The 17881-nt window shown below is 43.3% G+C and overlaps 1 protein-coding gene across 1 annotated transcript; it reads right to left on the bottom strand.

The window, feature by feature from the left end:
- Nucleotides 1-595: 595 nt before the first annotated feature.
- Nucleotides 596-10146, bottom strand: LOC123486959 (aftiphilin-like). The gene is made up of 7 exons (XM_045218121.1): nt 10002-10146; nt 9712-9838; nt 9154-9210; nt 8280-8381; nt 7347-7416; nt 2348-2444; nt 596-1318 (listed from the first exon to the last, which is right to left on the bottom strand). The coding sequence occupies exons 2-7, from the start codon at nt 9727-9729 to the stop codon at nt 1174-1176; spliced, it is 489 nt and encodes a 162-aa protein (XP_045074056.1). The 5' UTR covers nt 9730-9838; nt 10002-10146; the 3' UTR covers nt 596-1173.
- Nucleotides 10147-17881: the final 7735 nt, after the last annotated feature.

Raw genomic sequence — 17881 nt, 5'->3', positions numbered from 1 at the left:
CATGCTGTGGGGATGTTTTTCAGTGGCAAGGACTGGGAGCCTAGTCAGGATCGAGGGAAAGATGAACGGAGCAAAGTACAGAGAGATCCTTGATGAAAACCTGCTCCAGAGCGCTCGGGACCTCAGACTGGGGCGAAGGTTCACCTTCCAACAGGACAACGACCTTAAGCACACAGCCAAGACAACGCAGGAGTGGCTTCGGGACAAGTCTCTGAATGTCCTTGAGTGGCCCAGCCAGAGCCTGGACTTGAACCAGATAGAACATCTCTGGAGATGAAAATAGCTGTGCAGCGACGTTCCCCATCCAACCTGACAGAGCTTGAGAGGATCTACAGAGAAGAATGGGAGAAACTCCCCAAATACAGGTGTGCCAAGCTTGTAGCGTCATACCCAAGAAGACTTGAGGCTGTAATCATTGCCAAAGGTGCTTCAACAAAGTACTGAGTAAAGGGTCTGAATACCTATGTAAATGTGATATTTCAGTTTATTTGTAATACATTTGCAAACATTTCTAAAAACCTATTTTTGCTTTGTCATTACGGGGTATTGTGTGTAGATTGATGAGGGGAAAAAATGATTTAATCAAGTTTAGAGTAAGGATGTAACTTAACAAAATGTGGAAAAGGTCAAGGGGTCTGAATACTTTCTGAATGCACTGTATAGACAATATGGTGCCTTTTAAGACGAAGTCACACTCTGGATCAACAACACAAACATATATCATATAAATATTGTTATAATAGACCAATCTGTTATGTAAATAATATACAATACATTCATTGGATTTATGAGGAATTTCCATGAACCAAAAATAACTAAAACACACATTAAGAATAAATACATTAAGATAAAATCGCCATCTTGAAAAGAAAAACAGGAAATTGATCTAAGACCACTGGAAGAACGAGGCAGATGACTGGACTTCGCAGGTAAGTGTGGTTCAGTCTTAGACCTCAACCAGTGTGTCACAACATAAATACATGAATACATTCAGAACAAAAGACTAACATGCTGTGCCAAACTATTTCACCATATTCCTGATTATCAACATATTGACTTTTCATACATTAAATGTTCAATCTAGCGCTGAAGCGGAGCAGTCTTTTGTGTGTGTGTGTGTGTGTGTGTTTGTGTGTGAGCATCCGTGTTTGTCTGTGTCCATCCATGTGTGCATCACTCTAGCACTGTGCCAGAGCCAGCAGTGAGAGTGATAGGGAACATTAGGACCTTAGCCTTCATGAAGGACAGGTCAGCCAGCCCACAGATCACCCTGGCTGCCTCCTCACTCAGCTGTTCCTCTTCATCCTTATGGGGTTTCCTGACACACACACACACAGGTAACACACACACACACACACACACAGGTAACACACACACACACACACACACACACACAGGTAACACACACACACACACAGGTAACACACACACACACACACAGGTAACACACACACACACACACACACAGGTAACACACACACACACACAGGTAACACACACACACTCACACACAGGTAACACACACACACTCACACACAGGTAACACACACACACACACACAGGTAACACACACACACACACACACACACAGGTAACACACACACACACACAGGTAACACACACACACACACACACACACAGGTAACACACACACACACACACAGGTAACACACACACACACACACACACACAGGTAACACACACACACAGGTAACACACACACACTCACACACAGGTAACACACACACACACACACACACACACACAAGGTAACACACACACACACAGGTAACACACACACACACAGGTAACACACACACACAGGTAACACACACACACACACACACAGGTAACACACACACACTCACACACAGGTAACACACACACACTCACACACAGGTAACACACACACACTCACACACAGGTAACACACACACACACACAGGTAACACACACACACACACACAGGTAACACACACACACAGGTAACACACACACACACACACACAGGTAACACACACACACACACACAGGTAACACACACACACACACACACAGGTAACACACACACACACACAGGTAACACACACACACACACACACAGGTAACACACACACACACACACACACAGGTAACACACACACACACACAGGTAACACACACACACACACACACACAACACATTAAGATGGGACACACAGAGGCGACATTTGATTGCAGGTGAGTTTCCCCCCTTTCCATGCAAAACTCTTTCAGACCTGGCAAAGCACTATATAAATCCAATCAATTATGCTTGATTATCAATTATTGATCTCTAAGGGTGTGTGTGTGTGAGTGTCAGTCTGACCTGGTGGAGGTAGTGGTGAGCTCCATGGTAGACATGAGGTGGTTCAGGGTGTCTGCTAGACGTCTGCTAGGGTCACTGGCTAGCTCTGGATCCACCCCTTCACACACACACACACACACACACACACACGATATGTAGACACACACACTACGTATGTACACACACATTGTACCTACACTGTAGTAACCATGTAATTACTGCCCACCAATGTAACTTCCATGTTCATAGATACCAATGTACACTTGTTTAGTGTGTGTCCATGTGTGTATATGTGTGATGTGTGTGTGAGTGTGTGTGCGCAAATGTGTGTATATCAATGTTCATTTCGTCAACAAAAACTGACTAAAATATTCATCAAACACCTATTTTTCAGTGCCAATTATGTATGTTTTTGCATGCGTGAGTGGCCCACAGATATCAAGATCCAGCCCTGAGGGACCTCTGCTCTCTACAGGGACAAGAGGGAGGGAGGTGAAGTGGGAAACATAGGAGTAGGGTGAAGATGCCCCTAGTTGCATTTTCCCCACTAATGGTTGAGCTTGGGGCGGGAAAGCTGATCCTAGATCTGTACTTAGGGGAAACTTCACCCCAGACTGTTACATCCTGTACACCGGTGTTTCCCAATCCCTCATCGGTCTACGAGCTTCTGGCAGTTAGTTAGCGGATGCTAATACAAGCAGCGCTCACATTCTGGACTTTGTTTAGAGTTCAAAACAAAAAAAGACGACCATAACACGTCCGTCTCTGGTCCAAATCAAGGTTGAGAAACGGAGGTGTACAAACAACTAGCAAGTGGTGAAGAAACCATCATGCAATTGGTTCTTCAGCACAGTGGGTGGCAGTATAGCTCTAGAGCATGAGTCTACAGAACAGAGGAAAGCAGCATAGAGTTGGATAGAGGGCTCTTCCTTACATCTTTGCCATAATTGCTTCTGTGACAGCATGGGCAGCGCTATTGAGGGCTTTCTCAATTTTACTTAAATTAGTTAATTGACAGCCTGTAAACAAACTGAAAGGGTTTGCATACTGCCTCCTGGAGGTGTGTTGTCTGAACAGGCATTAAGGCCAAGGTGGGTGATTTACTGCCACATCCAGGTATGGAATGTTTGCTCAGGAGTAGAATTCATTGGCAGATCCTTCCTGCTGACCTGGACGGAATTCTGTGATCCTTATTTATCCTATAGATATTCACACCCAGTTGACTGCTTCATAATGGTGAAAGACCTCAAATGGCACTGCCCATGTTAAACCAGGATGTGGCACATCAATCCATGTCTATGGAGGAAAGTAGTCAGTGCAGTGATAGAAAAGCCAGAGAAAACCAAGAGGCAGGACAGCTCAGATAGGTGTAATATATTAGAAAAGAGGTTTATTCACGTATTTACAACAGTGTTTATTGCAACCACACTCAAAGAACCTTAAAGCATCTCATTGGTTTGGGGAATCTAAAAATAAATAATAAAAACACATACAAGCTAAATCAAAACGTATTTTTTTTGCAGATAGTGTTTATACAGTGCATTCGGAAAGTATTCAGAGCCCTTGACTTTTTCCACATTTTGTTACAGCCTTATTCTAAAACGGATTAAATGAGAGAAAAAGATCCTCATCAATTTACACAAAATACCCCATAATGACAACGTGAAAACAGGTTTTTAGAAATGTTAGCTAATTTATTACAAATAAAAAACAGAAATACCTTATTTACATAAGTATTCAGACCCTTTGCTATGAGACTCAAAATTGAGCTCAGGTGCATCCTGTTTCCATTGATCATCCTTGAGATGTTTCTACAACTTGATTGGAGTCCACCTGTGGTAAATTCATTTGATTGGACATGATTTGGAAAGGCACACACCTGTCTATATAAGGTCCCACAGTTGACAGTGCATGTCAGAGCAAAGACCAAGCCATGAGGTCAAAGGAATTGTCCGTAGAGCTCCGAGACAGGATTGTGTCGAGGCACAGATCTGGGGAAGGGTACCAAAAAATGTCTGCAACATTGAAGGTCCCCAAGAACACAATGGCCTCCATCCTTCTTCAATGGAAGAAGTTTGGAACCACCAAGACTCTTCCTAGAGCTGGCCGCCCTGCCAAACTGAGCAATCGGGGGAGAAGGGCCTTGGTCAGGGAGGAGACCAAGAACCCGATGGTCACTCTGACAGAGCTCTAGAGTTCCTCTGTGGAGATGGGAGAACCTTCCAGAAGGACAACCATCTCTGCAGCACTCCACCAATCAGGCCTTCATGGTAGAGTGGCCAGACGGAAGCTACTCCTCAGTTAAAGCCACGACAACCCGCTTAGAGTTTGCTAAAAGGCACCTAAAGACTCTCAGACCATGAGAAACAAGATTCTCTAGTCTGATGAAACCAAGATTGAACTCTTTGGCCTGAATGCCAAGCGTCACGTCTGAAGGAAACCTGGCACCATCCCTACGGTGAAGCATGGTGGTGGCAGCATCATGCTGTGGGGATGTTTTTCAGCAGCTGGGACTGGGAGACTTGTCAGGATCGGGGGAAAGATGAACGGAGCAAAGTAGAGAGATAGTTGATGAAAACCTACTCCAGAGTGCTCAGGACCTCAGACTGGGGTGAAGGTTCACCTTCCAACAGGACAACGACCCTAAGCACACAGCCAAGACAACGCTCCCCATCCAACCTGACAGCGCTTGAGGATCTGCAGAGAACAATGGGAGCAACTCCACAAATACAGATGTGCCAAGCTTGTAGCGTCATGCACAAGAAGACTCGAGGCTGTAATCATTGCCAAAGGTGCTTCAACAAAGTACTGAGTAAAGGATCTGAATACTTATGTAAATGTGATATTTCCATTTGCAATTTTTTATCAATTTGCTAAAATTTCTAAAAACCTGTTTTTTGCTTTGTCATTATGGGGTATTTTGTGTAAATTGATGAGGGGAAAAAAACAATTTAATCAATTTTAGAACAAGTCTGTAACGTAACAAAATGTGGAAAAAGTCAAGGCGTGTGAATACTTTCCGAATGTACTGTATATCACAGTGATTGTAAAGATCAGTTTCAATTTACTGAATATATACGTCCTCTTTATTTTATAAAGAAAATGAAAAGTAAAGATACAGAAGAATATAAGAGAACACAGAATAGCAGCTTAAACAGAAAACAGTAAGAGGATCCTGGCTTTCTCTAACCTGGGTACTAGTAAGAGGATCCTGGCTTTCTCTAACCTGGGTACTAGTAAGAGGATCCTGGCTTTCTCTAACCTGGGTACTAGTAAGAGGATCCTGGCTTTCTCTAGCCTGGGAACTAGTAAGACGATCCTGGCTTTCTCTAGCCTGGGGTACCAGTCTGTTTGTGCTGATATTCCACTCCATGTCATGTCAAACATCATTTTTGACATATGACAAAGTACAAGGAGTGGAATGTTAGTATAAAACAGGTCTGGATTTTAGGTTTTTTCGCAAGAGCTTATTTCTACTACGACCTCCTCACTGGGGCAAAATGCACGTACTGGGGGGATTCACTTTAGGCTATGGCAACACATTCATCTATATAGACTTGACTTGTCTTTTGCCTGATTCCCCCACTAATACTGAAAGAACTGTCGCCCAGAGCAATAAGAAACAGTGTTTGGATCAATGACGATGGGTAACAACAAGTGAGAAACCTCATCAGCATCACTCTATACAGGGCAGATGAGGTAGCCGGTAAGTTAGACGTATAGAGAGCGCGCCTTGGGATTCCACAGTATAAGATACCATTGGTAAAGGGAAAGGGTTGTACCATCTAGAGGGAGACATCAATGTGAAGAGAGGAGCAGAGGAGAGAGGGAGAGAGGGAGAGGAGGGATAGAGAGGGAGAGAGAGGAAGAGGAGGGCGAGAGAGGGTGAGAGGAGGGAGAGAGTGAGAGGAGGGAGTGATAGAGACTATGTTCCAAAGTCCACACTTACATACCACTTACGTAGAATGCATGCCCAACACATTGCTTTATTATAAGTGGTATGCTAGTGTGGACAACGGAACCAAAGAGAGAAACAGGTGTCAGGGCCTGTATTCACAAAGAGAGAGAAACAGGAGTCAAGGCCCGTATTCACAAAGAGAGAGAGAAACAGGAGTCAGGGCCCGTATTCACAAAGAGAGAGAGAAAAACAGGAGTCAGGGCCCGTATTCACAAAGAGAGAGAGAAACAGGTGTCAGGGCCCGTATTCACAAAGAGAGAGAGAAACAGGTGTCAGGGCCCGTATTCACAAAGAGAGAGAGAAACAGGAGTCAGGGCCCGTATTCACAAAGAGAGAGAGAAACAGAAGTCAGGGCCCGTATTCACAAAGAGAGAGAGAAACAGGAGTCAGGGCCCATATTCACAAAGAGAGAGAGAAACAGTAGTCAGGGTCTGTATTCACAAAGAGAGCGAGAAACAGGTGTCAGGGCCCGTATTCACAAAGAGAGAGAGAGAAACAGGAGTCAGGGCCCGTATTCACAAAGAGAGAGAGAAACAGGTGTCAGGGCCCGTATTCACAAAGAGAGAGAGAAACAGGAGTCAGGGCCCGTATTCACAAAGAGAGAGAGAAACAGGTGTCAGGGCCCGTATTCACAAAGAGAGAGAGAAACAGGTGTCAGGGCCCGTATTCACAAAGAGAGAGAGAAACAGGAGTCAGGGTCTGTTCTCACAAAGAGAGAGAGAAACAGGAGTCAGGGCCCGTATTCACAAAGAGAGAGAGAAACAGGAGTCAGGGTCTGTATTCACAAAGAGAGAGAGAAACAGGAGTCAGGGCCCGTATTCACAAAGAGAGAGAGAAACAGGTGTCAGGGCCCGTATTCACAAAGTGTCTCAGAGTAGTAGCAGGGTGAGTGGAGAGAAAGGTAGAAGCTGAGACGGAGGAGGAGAGGAAGGTAGAAGCTGAGACGGAGGAGGAGAGGAAGGTAGAAGCTGAGACGGAGGAGTAGTGTGTGTAAAGCAGCGTAGAGTGGACAGCAGCCTCATCTCTGGCCCTGGAGGTAGGGGGCTCAGCGGGGGGACGTACCATCCAGAGGGTTGATGCCAAGGCCACTGCTGCTCCAGTCAAACTGGGACCAAGGCTGGGGGGCCCCCTGCTGGCGGAAGGAACAAACTGCAGTGAGGCTCAGCGTTGTGCCCTCTATTCAACACGGTCTCTTGAAGGCCCATACTCACAAAATAACATCAGAGAAAGGGGTGCTGATCTGGGATCAGGTCCCCCCTGGTTCATGAAATCTTATTCATTATGAGCTAAAAGACCAACCTGATCCTAGATCAGGCGCTCCTACTCTGAGACTGAGACTCTTTGTGAATACGGCCAGGTCTTAGTGATGGATAGAGGACAGCACAGAGGAATTGGGAGTTGGTAGTAGTTAGTCCAGGGTCAGATATTGTCATTATCCTCCTAATGCTAAGGTTAGGATATCTGATCCTAGGTCAGTGTTTAGGGGTAAACTTCATTATCGAGGGAGGAATTGACTCACTATCATCCATTGAAAAATGTTGCCCTGTGTGTGTGTTGGGTGTACTGTGTGAGCCACGGGCTATCTGGAGACGTTACCAACGGTCACATCCTAGCCACAGGCTATCTGTAGACGTTACCAACTGTCACATCTTAGCCTCTTCTGTCTTCAATTCAAGGAAAATAACTATTCTTACCTCTCTCTCAAAGTTCATTGGAAGAGAGGATCCAAGGTCCCTCCTCTCAGACCTCCTCCAATGAGCTTTGAGAAATGGGTGAAGGATTGCAGAAACAAAGACAGCGGAGAGTTTAACAACTGGTCACATGTTCACACACAGCCATGGTCTGCCTGTAGCTCTGGGGTGAGGTTTCCCCTAGTTACAGATCTAGGATCTGCTTCCCCTCCCCCAATTCTAACCATAACTATTAGGAGGGAAAATGCTAAACTGACCCCATATCAGCGTCTAGGGCAACTTCACCCTACACCTGTTTCTGTACCTGTATTGAGGAGGTGGTGGTTGTTTCCTGTGACCCAGGAAGTGCTTGTGCTGTGGCAGCTGAGGCTGCTCTCACCGGCTCTTTGGTGGGCTCTAACATTCCCTGAAAGAGAGGAGAGAGGGACAGGGGGAGATGGTGAGAGAGGGACAGGGGGAGATGGTGAGAGAGAGAGGGAGGAGAGGGGGGGGGTGATGGGAGAGAGAGAGACGGGGGTGGGGGGAGAGCAATAGGGAATTAAAGGTGAAGGGGAAAGGGAGAGGTGGTGAAAGAAAGAGGTCACCATGGAACACCTGGCAATGCCTGGCACAAGGCATTTGGAATACATGTCACATGATGAAAGGTTTGGACAGGGAGAAAGCAATATGGCCAACTGCCAAGTCATCATCTTATTGTTTTACACCTACCCAGTAGTCTCAGATCTGTGAACATTAAGGGGCTATCAGCATACAAGGCTAAAGGGCGGTAACATGTTCACACACAGCCATAGGGCGGCGCACAATTGGCCCAGCGTCGTCCGGGTTTGGCCGGTGTAGGCCGTCATTGTAAATAAGAATTTGTTCTTAACTGACTTGCCTAGTTAAATAAAGGTAAAATAAAAAATTAAATAAATAAATAAAGGGAGGTAGCCTGGTCCCAGATCTGTTTGTGCTATCATGTCAACTCCTTGGCATGTTTGGCATGAAAAGGAGTGGCCAGGAGAAGCATGATGGAGCAAACGGACTGGTACCAGGGCTTAGGGGGAGGTTCCAGGGACAGAAATGGAACTAGGGCCACCATGGATTGCTTCCATATGGCCCTGGTCAAAAGTAGTGCACTATATAGGGAATAGGGTGCCATTTGGGACACAGAATGGTATCTCCAAAAGTCCACTCACCAGGCTGGCTGCAAACACAGGAACTATGACAGGCTGCTTTCTCTGGCCAGTGAACAACTGTGGAGGAGAGACAATCAGAAATCACCAATACCTTTACATGTAGCAGGAATTCAAACAGGTGAAATGGTCCTGCTTTTACACCAATAAACAGAATATACAGACAGAATAATATTATATTAGAGATGAAGAATTGACAGATAACCCGCATACAGTATGTACCCTATAGATAAAGCAACAACAGAGCACTTCTACATAGTAAAAGGGATATTAGACACATTTACAGTAATTATGTACAATATGGAAATATGGGGAGGGAGGGGCTGAGGGCGGGAGGGAGGGGCTGAGGGCGGGGCTGAGGGCGGGAGGGGCTGAGGCGGGAGGGAGGGGCTGAGGGCGGGGCTGAGGGCGGGAGGGAGGCAGACCACACACCCCATCAGGCCCAAGACACATCACTTACTACATTGTTGATGTTGTAGTTGTCAAAGACAGATAGCTTCGAATCATGTTTTATTTAGTTATGTTGCTCTCATGGAAATTAAACTGAAAAGAGGCCGTTACCATGTCCCTGGTGTCCATCCCCAGACAGCGGAGCAGGGTCCTGTTGCTATGGGAACCACCCCACTGGAACCCCAGGCCCACGGCATCGTGGAGGTCCTGAGGCTGCCGCCACGCGCCCCTAGGAATCCTGGGTAAAGCAAACAACGAGGCGGTCATATACAGTAGAGTAGTGCTTTGGCCAGCCTCCAAAGCTATCTGCTGTTATTCCACTGAACCATTATCCTCAACATCATCTTCAGCATGATCATCGTTATAATCATCTTCATCATCATCACTAAAGGTTCTCTCACCAGTGTGTAGTGTGGTTGAGCCCCTTCGTCTCCTCTTCATCAGGCTGGGTGCCCAGAGTCTCTAGCAGAGCCCTGAGGCTGAGAACCTTCAACACCTCTACACCCCTCTCCTCCTCCTCTGTCTCCGTCTCCTCCTCACTCTCCTCCACCCCCAGTCTCCTCCTCCATCCCCCTCTCCATACTCCTCTCCTGATCCAGTTCTGGGACTGCCACTGCAGGAAGCTGGTCTGCAGGACCCTCTGTAGCCGGATAGACAGGGAGGCCTGAATGGGAGAAACAGTGCTTGTTTGAGATCTACTACATTGCAGTGTACTACATTGTAATCAAACAAAGTTAATGGGAAAGATTTTGAAACTACAGTGAGGGAAAAAAGTATTTGATCCCCTGCTGATTTTGTACGTTTGCCCACTGACAAAGAAATGATCAGTCTATAATTTTAATGGTAGGTTTATTTGAACAGTGAGAGACAGAATAACAACAAAATAATCCAGAAAAACGCATGTCAAAAATGTTATAAATTGATTCGCATTTTAATGAGGGAAATAAGTATTTGACCCCCTCTCAATCAGAAAGATTTCTGGCTCCCAGGTGTCTTTTATACAGGTAACGAGCTGAGATTAGGAGTGCTCCTAATCTCAGTTTGTTACCTGTATAAAAGCCACCTGTCCACAGAAGCAATCAATCAATCAGATTCCAAACTCTCCACCATGGCCAAGACCAAAGAGCTCCCCAAGGATGTCAGGGACAAGATTGTAGACCTACACAAGGCTGGAATGGGCTACAAGACCATCGCCAAGCAGCTTGGTGAGAAGGTGACAACAGTTGGTGTGATTATTCGCAAATTGAAGAAACCCAAAAGAACTGTCAATCTCCCTCGGCCTGGGGCTCCATGCAAGATCTCACCTCGTGGAGTTGCAATGATCATGAGAACGGTGAGGAATCAGCCCAGAACTACACGGGAGGATCTTGTCAATGATCTCAAGGACCATAGTCACCAAGAAAACAATTGGTAACACACTACGCCGTGAAGGACTGAAATCCTGCAGCGCCCGCAAGGTCCCCCTGCTCAAGAAAGCACATATACAGGGCCGTCTGAAGTTTGCCAATGAACATCTGAATGATTCAGAGGAGAACTGGGTGAAAGTGTTGTGGTCAGATGAGACCAAAATCGAGCTCTTTGGCATCAACTCAACTCGCCATGTTTGGAGGAGGAGGAATGCTGCCTATGACCCCAAGAACAACATCCCCACCGTCAAACATGGAGGTGGAAACATTATGCTTTGTGGGTGGTTTTCTGCTAAGGGGACAGGACAACTTCACCGCATCAAAGGGACGATGGACGGGGCCATGTACCGTCAAATCCCTCAGCCAGGGCATTGAAAATGGGTCATGGATGGGTATTCCAGCATGACAATGACCCAAAACACACGGCCAAGGCAACAAAGGAGTGGCTCAAGAAGAAGCACATTAAGGTCCTGAAGTGGCCTAGCCAGTCTCCAGACCTTAATCCCATAGAACATCTGTTTTGTGGGTGGCACTGTGTGATGTTTTCGATGGATGGGTCCTGGCCTCTCGGGGCGGGGGTGGGATGCCGATCACTGGGATGACGGCCGAACTTGGGATGGGGAGGGGCTTTAGCGGGGGAATTAGTGGAGAACAATTGGAGGGTTACTTAGTAGCAATGCAAATATCATGGTACAGCTATATGGACACTCAATCATGATGGTCTTTTTTATTGGTAAATTTACAAACATATATATAATGATAAATAGATTTGAAACTTGTATCTCATTATGGTATGTGGTGAAATAAGTATAGCCAGTTATAATTGTAATGGCTTAGCAGTTAATAACAAAAGAAGAACAATATTTACATGGCTCAAAGAGAAGGAATATAATATCTATTGTTTACAGGAAACTCATTCAACAATTCTAGATGAAGTTGCGTGGAAAAGGAATGGGGGGGGGTGAAATATACTTCTCCCATGGGCAAAGAAACTCAAAAGGGGTGATGATATTAATTAATAGTAATTTCGATCCGAATGTGCAATTTGTCCAAACAGCAAGGTAGATGGATTATTTTAAATATGTTATTGGACCATAAACAGATATGGCTCATGAGCCTTTACGGACCAAATAATGATGATCCACACTTCTTTGACAATATATATAATAAATGATCAACCTTGCAAGCAATTCAAGACTATATTATTATGGTGGGAGATTATATCACCGTTTTAAATAGCTCAATGGACCGTAAAGGAAATCACACTACAAACAATCACCCTCATGCTCTTAAGGAAATTGTGAATGTCATGGATACATTAGAACTAGTAGATATATGGAGGCTTAAATATCCTGATCTAGTGAGATATACATGGCGGAGACTCAATCAAGCTAGTCGTCTTGACTTCTTTCTTATGTCATTCTCGTTGGCACCGAAAGTTTAAAAAGTGTTGATAGGGGTCGGATCATCATATAATTGGTATATACATTACTCTTACTGAATTTCCACGTGGGCGAGGATATTGGAAATTTAATCAAAGCCTATTGGATGATAACTTGTTTTTAACTAGGACAGAGGAATTTATAACGGATTTTTTCCGACATAACATAGGTACTGCAAATCCCCTTATTGTATGGGACACCTTTAAATGTGCCTTTAGAGGCCATGCAATTCAGTACTCATCTCGAAAACAAAAGCAATTTAGGTCAAAAGAGTCCATACTAACAAAGGAAATAGAATGTCTAACAGAACAGATAGATAGCAATACAAACTGTAACATAGAGGCTCAGAATAAATTAGAGGAAAAACTAAAAGAAATGGAGAAACTTATTCAAGATCAAGTGTAATATATTATAAAAAATAAAGCAAACTGGATGGAATATCGGGAAAAATGCACAAAAATATTTTTTTATCTTCAACATAGGAATGCTACCAAAAATAATTTACTGAAACTGGCTACAAATGACGGAGTCACCCATGATTCACCAAATTATATTTTGAAGGAGGAAACAAAGTACTTTAAGCATATGTTTTCTTTCAGTCGCCTCCATCTCCTCTAACTCAAGCTAATTGTAGATATTTTTTTCTATTGATAATTTCAAATTAACAGCCATACAGAAAGACTCATGTGAAGGTGAAATTACAGAGGAGGAACTTCTGGATGCAATTAAAGACTTTAAGTCCGGGAAAACTCCAGGGTTGGATGGCATAACAGTCGAGGTATACCAAACCTTTTTTGATATACTCAGAGGACCGTTATTAGCATGTTTTAATCACTCCTATGTAAAACCTTAAGAAGAAGGTCTGATTTCATTATTACTGAAACAGGATACAAGTGGAAAATATAAAGATCCAGTCCATTAAAAAAATTGGAGGAAAATGTATAGCGCATAGAATTAAAAAGGTATTGTCGGACATTATTCATTCTAATCAGCATTTCAATTTTGGAGTATCTCGTATAAAGTGGGTTAAAATCATGTATAGTAACCCTAGGTGTAAAATAGTAAATAATGGCTATTTCTCAGAAGGTTTTAAACTGTCAAGAGGAGTGAAACAAGGTTGTCCACTATCGGCATATCTATTTATTATGGCCATCGAGATGTTAGCTATTAAAATCAGATCCAACAATAATATCAAGGGATTAGAAATCCAGGGCTTAAAAACAAAGGTGTCATTGTACGCTGATGATTCATGTTTTCTTTTAAATCCACAACTAGAGGATCTAGATACATTTTTTAACCTCGCTGGATTACAACCAAATTATGATAAATGTACTATATTATGTATTGGATCACTAAAAAATAAAAAATGTATATTACCATGTAGTTTACCAATAAAAATGGTCTGATGGTGATGTGGATATACTCGGAATATATATCCCAAATGAAATAAATGATCTCATTCCAATAAATGTTAATAGAAAGATAGCAAAAATAGATAAGATCTTGCAACCATGGAAAGGAAAATACCTGTCAATTTGTGTAAAAATCACCCTGATTAACTCTTTAGTATTATCCCAGTTTACCTATTTGCTTATGGTCTTGCCTATGCCTAGCGAACAGTTTTTTAAATTATATGAGAAAAAAATATTAAATTTTATTTGGAACGGCAAGCCAGACAAAATTGAACGGGCCTATTTATATAATGAATATGAATTCGGAGGACACAAATTATTAAATATTAAAGCATTAGACCTATCACTAAACGCTTCAGTCATACAAAAGTTATACTTAAATCCGAACTGGTTCTCTAGCAAATTAGTAAGATTGTCTCACCCTGTCACGATCGTCGTAAGAAGCGGACCAAGGCGCAGCGCGATATGCGTACATCTTTTAATGAGTACTTAATATAACAATAACAAAACAATAAACGATACGTGAAGTCCTAAGGTTAACAAACTCAAACCTCTCCGGAACAAGATCCCACAAATAACAAGTGCAAAACAGGCTGCCTAAGTATGGTTCCCAATCAGAGACAACAAGCCACAGCTGCCTCTGATTGGGAACCACCCCGGCCAACATAGAAACACATGAACTAGAACATGAACATAGAACATACAACATACTAGAACAGAAACCTGGAAAACTAAACATAGAAACTAACACCCTGGCTCAACATATAAGAGTCCCCAGAGCCAGGGCGTGACACACCCAATGTTCAAGAATGGCCTTTTTCCCTTTATTCAGATTACGACCTCTCACTTTCAGTTATTTGAAAAGGAAATCATCTCCCAAATATCACTATTTCTAAAACAAGCCATAGAAAGTTGGTTGCAATTTCAATTTAATCCTCCAGAAATGACAGAACAAATAATGCAACAAATATTGTGGTTAAACTCAAATACACTAATTGATCAAAAAACATTTTTTTTGACAAAATGTTTAAAAAAGGTATAATCTTCGTAAATGATATCATCGGTCGGACTGGTGGAGTTATGTCGCACATGCAGCTAACAAAAACATATGGAAGTGTCTGCTCTACCCAAAATTACAACCAAATAATTGCAGAATTACCGCAAAAATGGAAGAGGAAAGTGGAAGGGGGAAAAGGAAAGGAACTTGTCTGTCGGCCTTGCATTAAAGAACATAATTGGTTAGAGAAAACTGTGATAAATAAAAAAGTATACCAGTTTCATTTAAGGACCAAAGGATTGACAGCCGTCTCATATAGATTGCAAAATAGTTGGGAAGAGATTTTTGATGTACCGATTCCATGGCATAGTGTTTATGAACTGATAAGCAAACCGACGCCGGATTCAAAACGTATAATTTTTCAATTTAAATTATTATATACAATTCTTGCCACCAATATAATGTTATTTATATGGGGGATACAATCTTCCCAGCTCTGCAGATTTTGCTGCGAAGAGACAGAATCATTAGATCATTTGTTTTGGTACTGTCCATTTGTAGCTTGTTTTTGGACACAGGTCCAGGAATGGCTAAAGGATTGCAATATTTACCTGGAGCTAACCCTGCAGATAGCATTACTGGGTGATCTGAAAAGTCATAGTCAATCGATCAATAATACACTGCTCAAAAAAATTAAGGGAACACTTAAACAACACAATGTAACTCCAAGTCAATCACACTTCTGTGAAATAAAACTGTCCACTTAGGAAGCAACACTGATTGACAATAAATGTCACATGCTGTTGTGCAAATGGAATAGACAACAGGTGGAAATTATAGGCAATTAGCAAGACACCCCCAATAAAGGACTGGTTTTGCAGGTGGTGACCACAGACAACTTCTCAGTTCCTATGCTTCCTGGCTGATGTTTTGGTCACTTTTGAATGCTGGCGGTGCTTTCACTCTAGTGGTAGCATGAGACGGAGTCTACAACCCACACAAGTGGCTCAGGTAGTGCAGCTCATCCAGGATGGCACATCAATGCGAGCTGTGACAAGAAGGTTTGCTGTGTCTGTCAGCGTAGTGTCCAGAGCATGGAGGCGCTACCAGGAGACAGGCCAGTACATCAGGAGACGTGAGGAGGCCGTAGGAGGGCAACAACCCAGCAGCAGGACTGCTACCTCCGCTTTAGTGCAAGGATGAGCAGGAGGAGCACTGCCAGAGCCCTGCAAAATGACCTCCAGCAGGCCACAAATGTGCATGTGTCTGCTCAAACGGTCAGAAACAGACTCCATGAGGGTGGTATGAGGGCCCGACGTCCACAGGTGGGGGTTGTGCTTACAGCCCAACACCGTGCAGGACGTTTGGCATTTGCCAGAGAACACCAAGATTGGCAAATTCGCCACTGGCGCCCTGTGCTCTTCACAGTTGAAAGCAGGTTCACACTGAGCACGTGACAGACGTGACAGAGTCTGGAGACGCCGTGGAGAACGTTCTGCTGCCTGCAACATCCTCCAGCATGACCGGTTTGGCGGTGGGTCAGTCATGGTGTGGGGTGGCATTTCTTTGGGGGCTGCACAGCCCCTCCATGTGCTCGCCAGAGGTAGCCTGACTGCCATTAGGTACCGAGATGAGATCCTCAGACCCCTTGTGAGACCATATGCTGGTGCGGTTGGCCCTGGGTTCCTCCTAATGCAAGACAATGCTAGACCTCATGTGGCTGGAGTGTGTCAGCAGTTCCTGCAAGAGGAAGGCATTGATGCTATGGACTGGCCCGCCCTGCTCCCCAGACCTGAATCCAATTGAGCACATCTGGGACATCATGTCTCGCTCCATCCACCAACGCCACGTTGCACCACAGGCTGTCCAGGAGTTGCCGGATGCTTTAGTCCAGGTCTGGGAGGAGATCCCTCAGAGACCATCCGCCACCTCATCAGGAGCATGCCCAGGCGTTGTAGGGAGGTCATACAGGCACGTGGAGGCCACACACACTACTGAGCCTCATTTTGACTTGTATTAAAGTTGGATCAGCCTGTAGTGTGGTTTTCCACTTTAATTTTGAGGGTGACTCCAAATCCAGACCTCCATGGGTTGATACATTTGATTTCCATTGATAATTTTTGTGTGATTTTGTTGTCAGCACATTCAACTATGTAAAGAAAAAAGTATTTAATAAGATGATTTCATTCATTCAGATCTAGGATGTGTTATTTTAGTGTTCCCTTTATTTTTTTGAGCAGTGAATAATAATACTTTTAGCAAAAAAAATTTTTTTCAATTTACAATCTGTAGAAACAATGAGAATAGAAAGGTTCAGAACTTTTGTAAAACATCACAGTACAGTTGAAAAAGATATGGCAAATAGAAATCCAATATGAATGATGTTAAGAGATAGATGGGTGGAAGTTGAAGGATGGGACTAATAACAACTAACAACAACTAATAACAACAAGATAACTAATAATGTAAAGCATACTGTGTCCATAATAAGTATATAGGTTATAGGTTGAGAGCTTTTGTGAAAGAGCACAGTTAGAAAGATATGGCATATAGAAGCAAACCGGATGGACATCATGAAAATGATCGGAGAGGTTGAGGGTAGAGGAAGTTCAGAAGTAAAAACAAACAAAATAGAATTATTGTAAAATTGACTGTGTCCATAAAATGTATATAGTATGTATAAGCTGGAAGTAGAGGCCTAAGCATTGTTGTTCACTAGTTTACTCCAATTAGGGAAGGGGTGGTTGGATTGGAAAGTAATAAAGGGAAATGTATATATTTTTTAAAGGATATGTATATGTGTATATATGTATGTATGTGTATGTATGTATATGTGTATATATATATGTATGTATATATATGTGTGTGTATATATATATATATTTGCGAGAGAAAAAAAACATATGGGGGATTGGAAGTGATGCAGACAATTACATTGATGGAAGTTACAATCTACAGTATATAAATGTGATTTGTCTCCTTTTTTAGGCGTGGAAACCTGTTGTTTCCCATTTTCTTCCTCTT

The sequence above is a fragment of the Coregonus clupeaformis genome, unplaced genomic scaffold (assembly GCF_020615455.1).
Source record: "Coregonus clupeaformis isolate EN_2021a unplaced genomic scaffold, ASM2061545v1 scaf1385, whole genome shotgun sequence".
In the NCBI taxonomy this organism is placed as follows: domain Eukaryota; kingdom Metazoa; phylum Chordata; class Actinopteri; order Salmoniformes; family Salmonidae; genus Coregonus; species Coregonus clupeaformis.
Note: the sequence above shows the minus strand (reverse complement) of the source record. Positions and strands in the feature narration are given on the sequence as shown.

Excerpts from the sequence above, each read along its gene's own strand:
- LOC123486959 (XM_045218121.1), bottom strand. Across the intron at positions 2,445-7,346 it reads TGGCATCAACCCTCTGGATG|GGGTGGATCCAGAGCTAGCC; the intron begins GTACGTCCCCCC and ends GTGTGTGTGAAG. Across the intron at positions 1,319-2,347 it reads CTCACCACTACCTCCACCAG|GAAACCCCATAAGGATGAAG; the intron begins GTCAGACTGACA and ends TGTGTGTGTCAG.